Source organism: Grus americana, chromosome 20 (assembly GCF_028858705.1).
Source record: "Grus americana isolate bGruAme1 chromosome 20, bGruAme1.mat, whole genome shotgun sequence".
Classification (NCBI taxonomy): Eukaryota; Metazoa; Chordata; class Aves; order Gruiformes; family Gruidae; genus Grus; species Grus americana.
Genome location: NC_072871.1, coordinates 6,466,843 through 6,484,358, shown reverse-complemented (window position 1 = coordinate 6,484,358; position 17,516 = coordinate 6,466,843). Strand labels below are relative to the sequence as shown.

Sequence of the window (17,516 nt, the reverse complement as noted above, 5' to 3'; positions counted from 1 at the left end):
GTGGCAGAGCTGGACCTGGAGCCATCACAGGCCCCGGGAGGGGATACAGCTTTGCGTGTGCATGTGCGTGCACACCTTGCCTGCGAACTAGCTTGTACTCTTGTGCGCGTGCCTCTGTGGGTGTGTGCCGTGCGCGTGCAAGCAGCTGTGCACATCTGGGGTGTTTGGAGGGGTTGTGCTGGCACATCTTGGGCGGTCGTGTCTGTGCACGGGAGGGTGCACAGGGCAGCTCGCACGCCTTGCGTGTGCACACGAGGGGTGACCGTGGATGTTGGGTGCATGCGTGCGGGCGCGCTTCCGTGGGTGTGCAAACACCCCGTGCACACCTGTGCCCGGTGTGCGCACACGGGGGCGGGGCGTGCACCCCGTGTGCGCGGATGGGCGTGCACCGTGGGTGTGGGCGAGGGTGTGCCGCACCCTGGGAGCAGCGCGGGGGCGTGCACGGAAGGGTGGGGTGTGCCCCGGGGTGTGCCCCGGGGTGTGCACAGGGGTGTGCCCAGGGGTGTGCCAGGGGTGTGCCCCGGATGTGCCAGGGGTGTGCCCCGGGGTGTGCACAGGGGTGTGCCAGGGGTGTGCCCCGGGTGTGCCGGGGGTGTGCCCAGGGGTGTGCCCAGGGGTGCGCCCCGGGTGTGCCCCCGGTGTGCCCAGGCCGTACCCGCACACACCGCCCGCCGCGATCGGCCCCGCCCACCCGCCGCGCGCGCCCCCGCCCCCGCGCGCCGCTCCCGGCCGTGTGCTGCCCCCTGCCGGCCGCACCGCAGCCACGCCCCCAGTTAGGCTCCGCCCCCCGCGATGCCCCGCCCGGCACAATCGGCGGCTTCCGCTTCCGGCGGCGGGGCCGGGGCAGGTGAGGGGTGCGGGGGGTCTCGTTCCTGGGGCGGCCCCGTGAGGGGAGGGTGGCCGTGGGGCCTCTGGGTTCCTCGCTGTGGAAATGGGGCCCCTGCGGGCACTCCAGGGCTCGTCCCGGGCCTCTGGGGACTCGGCGCGGGGGCGTTAGGGGTCTCTGGGGCCTTCTCAGTGGGGTCCCAGGGGCTCCTGGAGCTGCCCCCGCCCCCCCCATGGTGCTGGGGGGTTTATGGACCTCTGCGCTTGCTCCCGTGGGGCGCAGTGAGATTTAGAAGCCTCTCGGCAAGCCCCCGGCGTGGCCGCCCTGTGTGCTGGGGGGGGGGTGGTGGCCCCTGGGCTGGCTCCTGTGGGTCGCAGGGGGTTGTGGAGCCCCCGGCCTTGTGGGGGCTGCTGCAGCCCTGCTCTCCCCACAAAGAGCAGGCAGGGGTCTGCTGGTCACAGGCACCCCAGAGCGCTCGGAGCTGCTCTCCGCTCTGGCTGCTCTCCTTCTGGGACCTCCAGCATGTGAGGGCTTGTGGCCGAGCCTCTGCAAACGGGGTTTGCCCTGAGCCTGGGCTCCGCCTGGCGTGTTTTCTTCCTGCGCCCAGATAATTGCAATTTTCAGCTCTGTGTGCAGGAGATAATTTGAATACACCTCCGTGGTGTGTGGGAGGAGATCCCTGTGCTGGTCTTTGTTGCCTTTTAGAAATGCGTAAGGAGGGAGGAAGGCTGTGGGGTTTTTTCTAAATGCAAAACTGCTAGAAAGGCTTGTTTGTTTTAAAAGGAGGGAAAAGTCCTTTGGAAACCAGGCAGTGCCAGGGTCTGCCTGCTGGAGTCCTGCGTCGGGGAGGACACCACTGCCATGCTGGAGGCCCCTGGACAGTCTGTGCACAGAGCAGAGCACGATGCCTTTTCTGCACGGCTTCCGCAGGATCATTTTCGAGTATCAGCCCCTGGTAGATGAGATCTTGGGGTTGCTGGCGATACAGGATGCGGAACAGCAAAGCGCCCTTGAGAGGTAATGTGACAGGGCTGTGAGCAGAGCTCTGGGGCTTAACGCCCATGTGGTGTTTTAGGGGGCAATGGCTGGAGCTCAGTGGTGTGGCCAAGGTCAGACAGCAGCTTGTCTCATGGACCCTCCTCTTGCTGCTCTTCTTTGGGAACGAGGGGATGGAGCAGAGCAAACACAGGGGCTACGTGTTCTCCCCAGGAACAGCCCTTTCTGCCTTACCCACAGCAATAAAACCTAAACTGAGGTTCAGCTGTGACCCCATAGCCAACAGGTGAGAGACCCAGTGGTTATGAGACAAAAGGAGAGACCAGGGCTTTTTATTTTTCTTTTTCCTTCCTGATGCTACTTTGACCCTTGCAAACACACCTGAGAGGAGCTCTGCTCAGGTGAATAACTGATTGTTTCTGTGTGTCTCAAGCCCTGCCTGTCTGGGCAGTGACAGGAGCCAGCTCTCGGCTGTGAGACGAGTCTTGGAGAGGGAGACCCACTCCCCGTTTTATCAGGAAGCTGTGAGCTATGCCCTGCTGAAGGTCACTGAGCTGGGGCTCGTCCCCGCTGCAGAAATCCTCCTGGAGTTTGGAGCTGACCTCAGCTTTGAAGGTAAGACTGGTGAGGAGGGGGCTGGGCCTGGGTCTGTTCCTTGTGCTGGCCAGGAGGAACCAGGTGGTAAGAAGCTGCCCTGGGAGGCAGTGATAGCTGGGGCAGAAAGAGGGGGTGCTGCCAGCTCAGACCCCCACTCTGCTGGAACAGCATGGATGTGCTTTGTGGCAGCCCTTGTCCAGACCCAGCTGCAGGGAGGGGCTGGGGGGTGGCCTGTGGATTGGGAGGTGGTTTGAACCTCTGAGGACTTTGGCCGGAGGTGGAGCCATTCCAAAGCAGGACCTCGGGTGTCTGTGACAGCCCTGTTTTCACGGGCTTCGCTGTGGTCTCAGGGCCCTCCCCAGCTGCCCCCTTTCTCTTTTGGCAGGTTTCAGGGCCGTTCTGGGGAAGCCCTTAGTTATCTCTGACTTTTTGTCTTCAGATCCAGTCACCTACTACACCCCTCTGCACATCGCGGTGCTCCGCAACCAGCCGGATATGGTGGAGCTCCTGGTGCACCACGGGGCTGACATCAACCGCAGAGACCGGGTATGAGCTTAGCAGCCTGGGCATGGCCGAGCTGAGCCCCCTTGAGACTTAACTGCAAGGGACTGGTGTGTGGGGACAGCCCTCCCTGCTTCCCACCTCCCTCGTGCCTCACTGCATGCCGCTTGGCAACGTCCTGTGCCCGTTGTCCATCGTGCTTTGATGCTGTGGCAGAAGTTCGAGTTGCCTCTGTGGTGGAGCGATGGGTGGGAGGGGGCTGGGGTAGACAAACTTCTGTTTGGTTACACCGAGGAAGGTTCACTTTGATTTTGGGGATGCGTTCAAATATGCTCTTATGTTGGCCATGATGAAGCCCCAGCAGCAGCTCTCCAGAGGCACTCACAAATAGTCCTTAGTATTGAGCTGTGTTTTTTCTTCCTCTTGCTCTGTGCAGATCCATGAGAGCAGTCCCCTCGATCTGGCCAGCGAGGAGCCCGAGCGGCTGCCGTGCCTCCAGCGGCTGCTTCAGCTGGGGGCCGATGTCAACGCAGCTGACAAAAATGGTCTGTGTGCCCCGTCCGGCTTGCCCAGCCCCAGTGCTCCCAGCGGTCGGCCCTCATGGGTGGGCTAGAGCTGGGCACGGGATCCGAGTCCTTCTGTCTTCCTGCTCCAAGTGCTCTCCAGTTGTAAACTAACTGGTTTGGAAGTTGAGTGCAGGCTGCAGCACCTCCCTGGTGCTCTGTGCTTTCTCCTTGTATCTTGGCTGTGTCAGGTGCAGACAGGGACTGAAACTGGCTCTGTGTAGCGCATGGGAGGTGGGATGGGGCTGTGCCTCCACAGCCCTGTGGTGCCCACGCACACTAAACCCCACTCTGCCATGGCACACGTGCCCTCTGGGGCTCCGCCGGCCCTGCACGTGAGGCCTGTCACCCTCATGGGGACAGCGTGTGCCTGCTGGAAGGGGAAGGGCTATTTCTCCCCGTGTTTGGCTGTCTAGTTGATGGGTGGATTATTTTCCTTCCTGCTTTTTGGAGTGTCACCCTATTTTCATCTGACTGATGGCTCCATTGCAGGAAAGACAGCACTGTTGCATGCCCTGGCCAGCAGTGACGGGGTCCAGATCCACAATACGGAGAGCATCCGTCTCCTGTTGGAAGGAGGTGAGGGCAACCTTCTCCCCTCCATGCACAATTCCTCTAGGCGTAGTGCTGGCTGATTCTTTGTACAGCACCAGGCGCTGCCCTCCCAACTCCTTTATGTTCCCACCTGAGCAAGAGTAAAGCCTGGCAGTGCCAGGTTAGTGTTGTCCTGGCCTCATCGTCTGCAGTGCCAGTTACGTTCTCTGTTCCTTCCTCTAGGTGCAGATGTCAGAGCCACCACCAAAGATGGTGACACTGTCTTCACCTATGTCATCTTCCTGCTGGGAGAAATGGTGTGCAGCAACACTGAGGAGGCACAGGTGATCAATCGCTTCTGCTTTCGTGTCACACAGCTGCTGCTGGCTCACGGTGCCAACCCCAGCGAGTGTCCAGCCCCCGAGTCCCTCACCCACCTCTGCTTCAAAAACTTCAAACGCCACTTCCCACTGCTGCGTTTCTTGCTGGAGTCAGGTGCTACCTACAACTGCTCCCTCCACGGTCCCTCGTGCTGGTCAGGCTTCCACATCGTCTTTGAGTGCCTCTGCTCGCACCTCAGTGTCTCTGAAGACGACAGCTTCTCTACAGACCTCATCCAGAAGGGTCAGACTGTGCTGGAGCTCATGATGGCCAGTTCACAAGCCATCCAGCTGCCCAGCAACTTCGAGGTCAACACCAGCAGCTGTAGGTACCACGGGGAAAAGATCAGGACTCTCTTCTGCTCTCTGAAGCAGCTGGAGCGCTCCCCACAGGCATTGAAACATCTCTGCAGAGTGTTTATCCGGCAGCGCCTTAAACCGTGGCCAGTAGATGTCAAAATCAAGGCTCTACCTCTTCCAGACAGGCTGAAGTGGTACCTCCTCATTGATCACGCTGCTGCCGGGCACGAGGACCTCTGAGCCTGACTATCCCTCTCCGTCTCCCCCCTCCACGGTCATGGTGTGCCTACAGCCGCCAAATCTCTGCTCTGGGCCAGTTTTCTCTGCAGCAAGAGGTGTTGCTGTCCCCGTGCCCATGGCTTGGCCAGTGCTGCCTGCTGTGTCCCCCTCTGCTGTGTTTGGGGGGTGTAGTTTTTTGTGCATGGCACCGCACACACGTCAAGAGGTCTCGTCACTCTGGGGCATGTCACGGGGAGATGGGCAGAGCCCTGTGGCTCTCTGGGGGTGAAACAGAGCCCCTGGAAGAGCGTCAGGGAGCCAGACTCTTGGGCAGAGGGCTGGTTTGTGTGGATTTTAAGAAAAGTCCTGGCAGGCAGGACCAGTGGAGCAGTTGGGGTGGCGTGACCAGAGAGGCAGCCTGTCCTTGCTCTTTCCAGCCCTGTTGGGCCCAGCGTGGGTGAAGCAGTGCCTTAGGCAAGCGGCAGAGTCCCGAGATGCCTTGGGGTGCCGGGAAAAGAGGTGTTCCCTGTGCCAGGAGAGTGCTGGCATCTGTGTCCTGGGCTCCTGCCTCCGCTCCTGCTGGTGGGAGCAGCCGTGGTGGAGGCAGGTCTAACATGTCCATGTGGATGTCGATGCCTTCCTTGCTCACCCGGGCTCCTGAAACCAGGAGCGTGGCAGCGGTGAGGGAAGCGGGGCTGGCAGCTGTGGCCGGCTGCTCGGCACCCTGAGTTTCTGCTGGGAGCACCCCATCTTCCTGGCACAGGACGTCTTGGAGGTGCTGGGCTCCAAAACAGACAAATGGGTGTTTCTTGACTTTGTGGTGTATTCCCTGTGCAAGGATGAGGAATGGCTAACTGCTGAGTGCCTTGTGCCTCTGCTCCTTGGCTCTTTCCCTTGCTGACTGCTCCCAGGACCTTGGTGTCCAGTGCCACTTTCCCAGGAACAGGGAATTTCAGCAGAACTTGGGGTTTTCTTTCCAAGCTGCTACTGGAAACTCCAAAATGGAGCTGCATGAGGATGTCCTGTGTCCCAGCCTTGCCACAGCTGTCTGGCTCCCCCTTCTAGGCATCTGCTTCCTCATGATGTGCCAAAGACTGACCACAGAGCTGAGCCCCCCCCCCACTATTTTTTGGTTTTGTTTGTCATGGGGGACAGATGCAGAAGAGGATGAAGAGGGGAAGAAAAAAAAAAACTCTATTCTGAGCAGGTACAGTGTATAGCTGGTGGATCTGGGATCCACAGGCATTTGGCTGCAGGAGGGTTGTGACCTCCCCCGTTGCCCTCCTGCAGTGTCTGTGTGTTACCTTCTCCCATCCCATGGAACTGGAGCTGTGCATGTTGACAAATTGATGTTAAAAATAAATAATATTGTGATCAAATACTCCCCTGGTGTCTGGAATGGGCAACGAGTAATTAAACGAGGCCTTTTGTAATAACAACAGGAGGATCGTTTCTTCTGCAGGAGACGGGGCAGAGGAGAGGGCTCTGCGGGGATGGGGGGGAATCATGTGTGAGCCCCGCTGGAGAGAGGGGCTGCAGCTGGGGTCTGCATGTGGGCTCGCCCACCTAGCAAGCAGTCGTGCCAGTGTTGGCCAGGTTGGGTTAGGGTGGCACGAGCCAGTGGCCAGGCTTGAGCAAAACAATGTGGGTATGGTCAAGGAGGAGCTAGGAGTGTTCAAAGCTGGGTGATGGTGTGGGGTGTTTGGGGAGCAGCATTCGAGCGGAAGGTGCTGGGCATCACCGTGAGCCTGTGGTAACGGGCTGGGGGGGGTGCAGGGGCAGCTCAGAGTGGGTTCCCCATTAATACCCACTGCACACCAGCTCTCTCCGAGGGTTTGCAGGGCTTTTCTGGGCTACCCCTATCCCTGGAGGAGGATGTGGGGGAGCCAGGATTACATCCACCTCTTCTCTTGTGGCACATGTGGCAGACCTGCTGATGGGTTTAAAGCAGAGGCCCCCCACAAAGCAGAACCTGGTGTTGCCTCCCCAAACCACCACAGGGAAATGGCGGAGATTTCTCCCATTGGCCTTTCCCAGCTTGTGGCTGTGAGCAGCACCAAGTTCAAGAGTGGGAAAGGGTCAAACACCCAAGCAAGGAAGGGGGAGCCCAGACCTGTGTGACTGTGGTCAGTAAGCTGCTGGTGCCCACGAAGCATGCCTCTTGCAGAGGAGACCCTCTTGCTCCCCTACAGAGCCCCCGAAGGTGGCATCAAGCCAACATTGCAGCCAACAAAGCCCACGTGCAGAAGTGCAACAGCAGGAAAATGTATTTGGCAAACACCTCTTTTCACAAACAGCAGCAACGTGGAAGACAAAGCCCCATCCTCACCACCAGCCCCAGAGAGAGGGAGTCACGACACCCTCGCTGCTCTCTGCCACCCCGTGGTGAAGGCACAGTCCTCATCCCTCCCGGCCCCAGCAGGAACCACTGTGCTGGCCCATGCTCCAAGCCGGCCCCGGAGAGACCTTCTCCTGCTGCCAGCTGCCCTCATCTCATGGCAAAGGTGTAGACGTGGTAGATCTCATCAGGGAAGTTCTCCTGGCGCTCCTCGGCCAAGAAGTGCAGCCCAGCCCGGCGGATGATCTTACGGACAACGTCCAGGTCCCGGCAGACGCTGCTGTCCACATCGTCCATGATCACACCCTCCTGAGCCATGTTGTCCTTGATGACTATGATGCCATTGGGCCGCAGGCCGGCACGGCACCGCTTCAGGAAGTCGGAGAGGTGGTTGTCGGTGAGGTGTCCTGGAGGGACAGAGCGAGTGTTAGAGAGCACGGGGTGACCGCAGCAGGACCCCTGGGCAGGACGTGATAGGAGGGGAGGAGACCAGGAGACTGCGGTTGGGATCCTTCCTGATCCAGGTGAAAGCTTGAGTTTGGGGGTGTCCAACTTGTGTCCCACAGGCTCTCTCCAACTCCATCCAACCCACATCTCTGCCCTCCCAGGGCTTGGGGAAGAGACTCCACAGTGCAACACCTCTGTAGTGCCCACGGAGGGCAGGTCCCCAACCCAGCCTCCCACCCACGCTGTGATGCTTGTCCTTAACGCAGACCTCAAGCTCTCCTGCCTAAAGCTCTCCCCAGTGCATGGTGCACCTGCCCCTCAGGGGAAGCTGGATGGAGGACAGGCTGGTGAGACCCCCCGCAAGCCAAGCAACCCTCACCAATGACCCACTGGATCCAGATGACATCGTAGGAGTTTGGCTCGGGGGTGAAGTCCTGGAGGCCACAGCAGAAGTAGTTACGCACCCGCCTGCCCTCGTCTCCCAGGTAGCTCTTGGCCTTGGTGAGGAAGTCTTCCGTCACGTCCACCATGTCCACCGTCTTGAAGAGGGGCAGCAGCAGCCGCTTGGTGATCCGGCCGATGCCCGCCCCGCAGTCCAGAGCGCGGGTTGTCCCCGTCCGGTTGGGACCATCCTGGAACAACAACCACAAAGGGTTGAATCCCACTGTGAGGTACCCACAGAGGAGAAATGGGGCAACCGAGAAGGGCGGGGCTGGGGTATGGGGGAACACACTGCAGGGCAAAGCTCTGAGCACACGTGCAATGGAGGATCCCACGGGGCATCTCAGAGGGAAGAGCCCAGTTCTGTGCTAGGAGAAGGATGGGGCTTTGGGAGCATGACAGACCAGGCCACCTACCCGCAGAAACCTCTGCAGGAATTTCCTGGAGCTGTTGATATCGATGCTGGAGATGTGGCCATAGCCCCCCAGCATGCCGTCCACCGTGGCAGGCACGTCCTTCCAGTACTTCTCTGCCTTGGAGTAAAACTCAAACTCGTTCTCCACCACCTCGCTCGTCATGCTGGCTGAAGGGCACACGCCTGCGCAGGACTTGCTGCTCCTCCGAGACAGAGGAGAAAGCGCCATCAGGTCTGAAAGAGCCGTGGGCACAAGGCCACCCCGAACCAGGGAGGCAGGCATCAGCTCTATGAGGACCTCCATTTCTATTTATCACCCCTTCCCCCTCCCCAGGGCTATTTCAAACCCTAAAAACCTCTAGCTGAGAGCAAGAAGGAACAAAGATCTAAATCCTGATATTTTCTGGAGACCAACAAGCCCAAAACCACTTCTGGGGCAGGGATGCCTCAGCCAGATCAGGCATCCCAGAGCCTTGCTCAGCAATACACCCCATTATATATATATTTATTTATTTTAAAGGCTGACCCACCCTTTTCATCTATTCAGTCTCTTTTTTCCCTGTCTTAACATTTTACAGATTACATGTTTATCTGTGGCAACAGCCCCATCAGTCACCTCCAATTACATCTGGATTTGCTAAAAGTTATCCTAAGCACCTACCTGAGGATTGTAAATCTCAGCCATGACCGTAAGTTAGATATTTGCAATATAATAAAGTCAAGGTATAATCAGCAATACAAGCTATAAATCCCCCCCAGACATCTCATAATTCAAACCACTGTGGATTTGATTAACTGCACTGGGGATTAGAAACTAGATTTAAGGTGGCCAAAGGGTAAATTCAAGGACTTCAAACACCTTTACAAATAAAGAAATATACAGTGTTCGTGGCTTGAATTTGCTGGCAAATATCCCATTAGACACAAAACCTTTCTATGGCAGCTTAGGCAGTTTCAGTAGCCCCACGTGGTCTTGAACAGCCCGGGGATGGAGCAGGGGGACGCAGCATCTCACCTCACAGATCACCGGTTGAAATCCAGTTTGGCTTGGTGAGGCCGGGAGCCGGTCTGCGCTGTGATCTAGGGGAAGAAAAGATAGGATTTCAGTCTCAAACCACCCCCCTGGTCCTGCAGGCATGAGCGAGGCTGACCGCAGCCCCAGAGAGCCGGACGTAAGAGCCACCCCAACCCTGCAGGCACCCTCCCGGGGCAGTTGGGGGGCAGGAGGCTGAGCCATGGGGCAGCGGGTGCATGGAGGGTTTTGGCCCCACTTCAGGCAGCGCTGCTGTCTGATCTCATGGGTTGGGACCCCGGTTCACCCTCCTGGCAGTGTCACCCCTTCCTCGCCCCCGGGTTCAGCTGGACAACCCCCGGTGATGTTTTTCAGGGTGTCACAGGCCATTGGCACAGGTTGAGAGCACCCGGCAGGATGACCCTACCCAGCAGTGTGGACCCCGGTGCCAGCATCTCCCCGCTGCCCTGAGAGCCCCCCCAACATGGCAGCTCCCAGCTGTCGGGTGGGCAGGTGAAGGCAGGTACTCGCCCCACCGCTGGCAGAAGGTCACACTGGCCCCCCCCCGCTTTCGGGGTGTGTGGGGGGGTCACCCCAGTGTGGGGCCCATTCCCCGATCCCTGGGGGGCGGCAGGGAAAGGGGGTACGCGGGCTGAGGGGTCCCCAGGACGGGCGGGGAAGGGGTGCACCGCCACGGGGGGCACTGGGGTCCCACGCCGGAGGCTGGGGGGGTTACACCAGCCCTGCCCGTGGGGGTGCGAGGGGGCGGTTCCTAGCCCAAGGCCTAAACCAGCCATTTCCCTGGTAACCCCCCCATCGGGGCTGGGGACCCTCCGCGCTCCAGGGCTGCGACGTGGGCCTTCCCCGGGGAGCCCCGCAGGCCGCTGGGCTGCAGCCCTGCCCGCCGGGAGGGGCCGGCCCCGGCAGCTCCCCCTGCCCCTCCTGGCCTCCCCCGCCGCTGTGGGCACGGGGCGGCGGAGCGGCGCCGGGGACGAGGGGGTGCCCCGTCCCGCCCGGTCCCGCCCGCTCCCTCGGGCCGGGCGGCCGCGACCCCCAACTCCCCCCTGGTTACCTCAGGCAGCGGCCGCGTTCTGTCCTCCCCCCCTCCCCCGCCGTGACGGGCAGCCGCGAGAACCAACCAGACGGCGGCGCTCTCGATGACGTCAGTGTGAGGTCACCGCGGGGGCGGGCCCTCCCCGCTCTCCTACCGGCTGTCCGCGGGGGGGCGCCCCGGGAAGGGGGGGGGGCGGGCGGTGTGCGTGTCCGCTGTGGGACGGACTGGGGGGAACTGGGACAGACCGGGGGGAGCCGCGGGGCGGTCCGGAGCAGCAGCGGGCGGTGGCCGAGGACGGTGTGGGGGCCCGTCCTGCCCCGGTGAGGGGTCCGGCGCTCCCGACGTGTGCCCGCACCGTGTCACGAGCGGCCCCGGGGCTGCCCGCGGGCTCCCGCGGGGCTTCGTGCCTCTCCCCGCCCGGGGGTTGCGCCCCCGGCCCCCTGCCACGGCCCCCAGCCTGGCACCGCGGGGCTGTCGGGGGGGCAGATGGGCGCAGGAGCCCGTCGGCCGTTGCACGGCGGGATGCCGCCGGGACGGCGGGGCCCGGAGCTGCCGGTGAGGGCGGCGGGGCCCGGGGGAAGGGCGGCGGGGTCGGGGTGACCAGAACAAGGACGGCCCGGGTTTGGTAACCGAGAGGGTGTCAGGGTCGGGCTGCCCGCCTGCCCCCCGCCCGGCCCCGCTGCTGTCCCGGCCCCGTCCCGCCGTTGTCCTTGTCCCGTCCCGTCCCCGCCCCGGTCCCGTCCCGTCCCGCCGTTGTCCTTGTCCTGTCCCGTCCCCGTCCCGCCGCGGCCGCGCGGGGGCGCTGTTGTCCCGCCGTTGCGCCGCCACCACGGCGGGAACTTCGCCGCGTCCTGCGGGGGGGGCGGGGGGAGCCGGACCCGCACATACCCCTGCACCCAGCCCTGCACCCACCCGGCACGGACACCCACCTGCCCTGCACCCCGCACCGGTCACCTGCCCCCCGCCCGCCCGGCCTTTACCCCTCGCTTACCCATCGCCCGCCCCGCGCCCCGGCGGGGGCACCGGTCCCGCCGCTCCCAGGTGATGGCCCCGACTGTCCCCTGCCCTGCCCTGCCCCGTCCTGCCGGGCCAACATGGGGGGCTGAGGCCTGACAGGCTCATCACAGCTGTGGTCCCCTCCGCCTTGCACCCTCGGGATGCTGTCGAGACCGTCCCCTTTGGGGGAGCTGCCTCCCGCCCACCCTGCCCCGTGATGGTCTCCGGTGGAGGAGCAGCAGCCCACCCCATCACCTCCCGTCTGTGCCCCCACCCCAGCTGGACAGGGTTGACCCCACACTCCCGTGGATGGGGCCCTGCAGTGCCCGAGGCTTTTGGAAGGGGATGGCTGTGGGGACAGTGACACAAGTGGGTTGGCCGCAGCCGTGTCCCTGAGGAAAGGAGGCCGCCGCTGTGGTTTCTCTGATGTCTAACACGGTGTGAGTCCTTCCCTCGGCAGGGCACCAGCCCCTCCCTCACCTTTCCCCAGACATCGACTTGCACAAAACCTGTAGGAACAAAATCTGCTTGAAATCACCCAAAGCAGTCGGAAGGTAGCGGCAACGGAGATAACACTGCACAGGCACAGAGGGAGTGGGGCCCATTGCCACCAGGCCAGCACCCACTTACACCCCAAAATGTCCTAATGGCCCCAGCAAGGACTTGCTGTCCCCAAAACAGAGCTGCTCACCCCACGGCCATCCAAAAATCCATGGCACAACCAGGATGCGGTCTCAGCGCTGGAGCCCCTTGCCATCCTTCCACGGTGCCTATGCGAAAAACAAAGGGAGACCTCCACCTTTGGGCAAGCAGCTGTCACCCCAGGACAGCTTTCGGGCACCCACGTCCCCTGAGTCCCTGAGAAAGGACCCAAGCATGCTGGGGACGGCAGCGACCCGAGGTGAGGGCTGATGGCCGGGGACCAGGAGCGCCTGTTTAGTCGGCTGCGGAGTTGGGGATGCAGCGAGAGCACCTCTAAGCACAGAAAGCGCTGCTTTTGCCCCATTTTGCTTTCCAGATTTTTGAGGCTCTCTGTCACCAGAGAGGGGACACTGAGCACAGGGCAGCAGCGCCCAGCTGCTCCTGGGATGGGGTGGTGTTTGGGGAGGTGCATGGGGGGGGAGCTGGCGCTGAGTGTCCCCCAGCACTGGCACCGTAATGGCCAAAACCCACCAGTTTTCCCCTCGCTGAAGTCAGCAGCGGACATTGCATCACTCTGGTCATCAGCTGCATTTTCAAGCAGGTCACGGGGCATCCGCATCCCATCCATGCCACCTATTTCCCACGGGACCCTGCAGTATTTGCTCCCCCTGCTTCCCCAAAAAAACCCCATTTTTCTCCTTTTTTTCACCATGCTGCACTGGGGCTCCTGCAGACCCTTTCCATTACGCCCCAGCCTCCCCCTCCATCCTTCCCCACCGCCAAAGCCCCTTCCAGTGGCAGGGAGGGGACAGTGATCCCATCACCCCCCCCGGGGCTGGGGCTCCGCATCGGCCCCTCAGGTTTCCATGAAACCTGCAGCAGTTGCCTTGAACCAGGGGCCGATCTCACTTGCAAACGTTCCCTTTGATTTTATATTATTATTATTAAGGCCACAGAGTATGGCTGAAAATGATTAAAATTAAGAGAGGAAAAAGAAATCAGTTGAGTGTCCCTTGGCTCGCCACGCTCCTGAGCCCAGCAAAGGGCTGGGGCTGGGGACAAGGGTCCCACCATCAAGGATGCCCAATTGAGTCCCACTCTGCTGGAGACAGGTCCAACCTTGGGGCCAGTTTGTGCAAAGCCAGTTTGTGCAAAGCCAAGTCTGCAAAAAACGTGGCAGCAGCAACGGTTCCGGCTGCGCTGCAGAGCCGCCCGCTCCCCTCCTCGGCTCAGCTGCCTCCCCGTGGTCGCTGCTGCCGGGAAATGCTTTTCCTCTGACCGGTTTCAATCTTGTCACTCGGTAATTCCTTGTGCGACGAGACAGAAAACACCCCCCAGACCCCCTTCTCCAGCCCATTTGTTTCCCTGCGCACTCTCCTCCTGCTCCCGCTCACTCGCTGCCTTTCAAGGTAATCACCGGTGCCGCAATCGCTCTTCAGGAATATTTTTTTTTTCTTTTCCCCAGGTGCTTAATCACCCTTATTACCCTTTTCTGATTAATTAATTCTAATTAATTTTGCACTATCATTTTTGAGAAGAGGTGACCAGGACGGCACATGTTGTTGCAGGTGATTTGCACGGCAGGTCCTGCAGCACCGGCACAGCCCTCTCCTCGGCGGCTTTTAACCTGGGTCCGGGCTGGCGCCTGCTGCCCCGTTTGCTGCCTTTAATGGCAATTAATAGAGCAACGAACCCTCCGAGGCCCTGGGAAGAGCCCCGAGGTACTTCGCTGGGAACCACGCAGGATGGTCCCACCTCCTTTACTCTGCAGAGGCAGCGGGGTTTGACTTCGGCTAAACCTGCCCCTGCGTCCACGTTTGCCCGGCTCCTTCAGCTGCCTCTGCCGCACCATGGCCAAGGCTTGGGAAGTCAGAATAAATTAGGTCAGGGCTCCTCCCCGCTCCCCGAGAGCCACCAAGGCGCTCAGAGGGTGGCAGAGACACGGGTCCCTTTGCACCGGCCACACTCTGTCACCTCTCACCTTCCAGCACTGGTGCCAGCCCTTCGCCGGGTACCAGCACAGGCTTCACCCCCACGTCGCCCTGGGGCCTTCGGAGCCAAAACCCAACGCAGTTTGGGTGATGCCGCCCTTGCAGTAAATACGCGTGTCCTGGGGACAGAGGCCAGCGTCCTTTTGCTGTTTGTCCCAAACGCAACCCCTGGTCCGTATCTCATCCCCAGCACCCAGCAAGGAGAGGGGACGCGGGCTGGGAGGCTGTGGCCGCACTCATGCCTGGGAGGCTTGTCAGGGCTTCCCCTGTCCCTGTCACCTGCCACCGGTCGCTGTCCCCAAACGGAGCTGGCGAGTGATTCTGCTGGCCAGGCGGTCACCCAGCACAGCTCGGAGCCGGGCACCATCCATCCCACCTTGCTCCCTCGGCCACTGGCTCTCAGCGGGAGGCTGAAGCATCACCACTGACACTGCTGAACCCCCCCAGCAGCCCCCCAGCAGTGTAATATATGCTATATACTATAAACTGTATGCTATATATTAGCTAGTAGATAATAGTGTGTGTGTATATACATATAAATTCTCTCTATACACTATGTATAATATTGTGAGTATAATAACTGTATATGTGTGTGTATATATATACATACATATATATAGTGCAAATGGAGCACTTATGCTTATATCTATATACTTACATATATGTATACAGCATATATATATCATATATATACACACACGTATATTTACACACCAGATAGATATAGGTATATGCATACATATATGCACATGGATATATGCACATACAAATATATATACACCAATGCAAAAAAAATATATATATATACACACCAATACATAAAACATATTTTTATATATGCATGTGTGGTGTACATAGTATGGTGGGGGGGTGGGGGGAAGAAGGAGAGAGAGAGTATGTACAGGTGTAGTGCACAGTGAAGCTGCCCTGGCTCCGTGTCCAGTACAGGGCAGCAGGGAGGAAGAGAAGGAAGAGGAGGAAGACATGGAGAGAAGTGCACAGCAGGGAGAAAAAAGGGAGAATACAAACTGCTCCGAGTTACAAAAGCTCCCCTCTTTGATTAATTGTACTTTCTGTTTGATAAATGTTACTCATGAGTATAAAATATGCAAAGCACTTAGCAAGTTCACACTGTTTAAAGAACTCAACTAACTAAATTAAAATTCGATGATACGAACGGAGCCGCGGAAGAGCAGTGTGGCAGCGCGCTGTTCGGGGAGCCAGCCCGAGCAGGGAGCCAGCGCCACGGCCGCACGTACCACCCGTGCATCCCTCACCGGCGAACTGAACCACGGCGGCACCCAGCCCATGGGACAGCACCTTCGGCCCGGCTGCAGCAGGTGGTTTCGGCGAGGCTGTGGGTGAGAATTTCTCATGTGGGTCCCTGCAGGGTGGTGAGGGGCTGCCAGGGACCAGCCCGGAGCATCCTCACCCCTCTGCTCTGTGGCACTGCCTGCAGGCAAGGGTGACCCCGGCGCAGGGCTAGCTGCCAGCTTGGATGGGAGAGCTGAATAATTTGCTCTAATTCCCAACCACTGCAGGTGGCGGAAGCCAAGCACCCAGCCCCAGGGACCAGGGGGGATCCGGTGGGCACCCAAACCCTCAGACCAGGGGTTTTGCAGCACCGCTGAGCCGTGAGGCAGCACCCCAGCATCCCACCCTGCGCCCCCCCCCCCCGCTTTGAACCCATCACACCCTGGTGAGTGTGACACCTCCCTCCATGCTCGCGGTGCTGTATCCTTCTAGACTTTTGAAGAAAATCAGCTCAGTCCTTTCTGGCTTTCCTGAAATGGCAGCGGAGGGGAGCCCTCCTGCCATGGGAAGGATGGGGAACTGGTTCCCCACATGGGGGGTCTGCAGCTCTGCCAGCTCCCACCTCTGCCCCAGCTCATGGGCTGGGGGATGCAGTGAGCACTGGGAGGATGCAGGGTGTGCACTGGGAGGATACAGTGAGCACTGGGAGGATGCAGGGTGTGCACTGGGAGGATGCAGGGTGTGCACTGGGAGGATGCAGGGTGTGCACGCTCAGCACTCTCCCTGACTCCCAGCGCATGGCATGTGCCCAGTTCACACCGGACATGCTGCTCAGGCTCCTGCACTCGGCTCCTGTCCCGGGTGAGCAGGGCTTGCTGGAGGCAGCTCTGAGCAGCAGCTGCCAGGCAGGTAGCAACTCCCTCCTGCCTGGATTTCAGAGGAGAAAGGAGGAGGAAAACCTGGCCTGGATCCGGCCTGACTGAGTGCCTGCCTCTCTGGAAAGATTTAAGAGCCCCGCTGGCGAGGGTTAAGCATGTCCCCAGAGCTGCCCCCTGAGCCCCTGGGTGTCCCACTGGGTCCCATTTTTTTTTGCCAAAGTTAGTCTTCACTGGGCCGATAAATCCTTCTGCAGGGCATGACCCTGCACCCGCTCAGCCCTGACAGGGAGAGAGTAAAATGACCCAAACTTTGCAAAACCTCCTGGGAGTTTTTGCCGGGGAGGGATGAGCTGGCATGGCACGGTGAGCAGTGAGCCCGGCACGGCCCCGGAGCCCCCGGCACATCCCATTGCGGCACGGCCAACGCCGACCTCCACGGTACCATGCCGGCTCAGCTTATCCTTGCAGTTTGAGCAATGATTTAGCCCCTATGAACCCACCCGGCTGTAAATCCTGGCACAGACAAGTCCCAAACATTCATTTCAGGCAACGCAGTTTGTGTCATCTCAGCATTAGCATTTACACTCTTATTAATTAATACTTGTTAAACTGAGACTAAAAATAAAGCGCTCGGCTCCTCGTCTCAGCTAACGCCTCTTTGCCCTCGCCCGGCAGCATGGCTGGGCTGTGGCAGGCTCAGCACCCAGCTGCTCCCTTCTCCATAGCCAGAAAGGAGGAAAAAAAGGAGGGTTGTGTTGAAGCAGGAATTCTGCTAAAGCAAAATTCACCCCTTTCTGCACAGCCTGGGGACAAACCCACCGGCTCAGCTATTGCTAAGGGTGTGCGGCAGCGTGAGGCTCGCCCTCGCCTCTGCTCCTGCCTGGGACGAGCTGTGGGGATGGCAGCGCACACGGGGTTTAACCTTTATTTTCTGTTCCACCTTCTGAACTTGTTTTTCTCTTGCTTTTTTTTTTTTTTTTTTCCCTTCCTGGGCTGAGCGTGGCTCAGTTGCACTTCCCATTCAGAGCTGATTTCATTTCCCAGGCGGGACACCCCGGGAGAGCTCATGTCCGGGAAGGAAATGGTTAAGCGCGGTGGGCGCAGGTGGGCTTTTGTGCCTGCACACTGGCAG

At 59.9% G+C, this 17,516-nt stretch overlaps 2 protein-coding genes across 8 annotated transcripts; one reads left to right on the top strand and one right to left on the bottom strand.

Annotated features, from left to right (window-relative positions):
• Nucleotides 1-795: 795 nt before the first annotated feature.
• Nucleotides 796-6,295, top strand: ASB6 (ankyrin repeat and SOCS box containing 6). Its single transcript, XM_054848587.1, has 7 exons — nucleotides 796-847; nucleotides 1,610-1,843; nucleotides 2,256-2,437; nucleotides 2,859-2,965; nucleotides 3,357-3,465; nucleotides 3,976-4,062; nucleotides 4,261-6,295. The coding sequence occupies exons 2-7, from the start codon at nucleotides 1,731-1,733 to the stop codon at nucleotides 4,935-4,937; spliced, it is 1,275 nt and encodes a 424-aa protein (XP_054704562.1). The 5' UTR covers nucleotides 796-847; nucleotides 1,610-1,730; the 3' UTR covers nucleotides 4,938-6,295.
• An 870-nt stretch (nucleotides 6,296-7,165) lies between these two features.
• On the bottom strand, nucleotides 7,166-10,740 carry NTMT1 (N-terminal Xaa-Pro-Lys N-methyltransferase 1). 7 transcript variants are annotated; one of them, XM_054848591.1, is made up of 5 exons: nucleotides 10,642-10,738; nucleotides 9,488-9,637; nucleotides 8,559-8,791; nucleotides 8,081-8,333; nucleotides 7,166-7,661 (listed from the first exon to the last, which is right to left on the bottom strand). In XM_054848591.1, exons 3-5 carry the CDS (start codon nucleotides 8,784-8,786, stop codon nucleotides 7,405-7,407), a joined length of 738 nt encoding a protein of 245 aa, XP_054704566.1. In that variant the 5' UTR covers nucleotides 8,787-8,791; nucleotides 9,488-9,637; nucleotides 10,642-10,738; the 3' UTR covers nucleotides 7,166-7,404. The 7 variants fall into 7 exon arrangements, with proteins under 7 accessions (XP_054704566.1, XP_054704568.1, XP_054704567.1 ...); XM_054848593.1 differs by having other exon boundaries at nucleotides 8,559-8,754; XM_054848592.1 differs by having other exon boundaries at nucleotides 8,559-8,754; nucleotides 9,573-9,637; nucleotides 10,642-10,726.
• Between the last annotated feature and the right edge of the window lie 6,776 nt (nucleotides 10,741-17,516).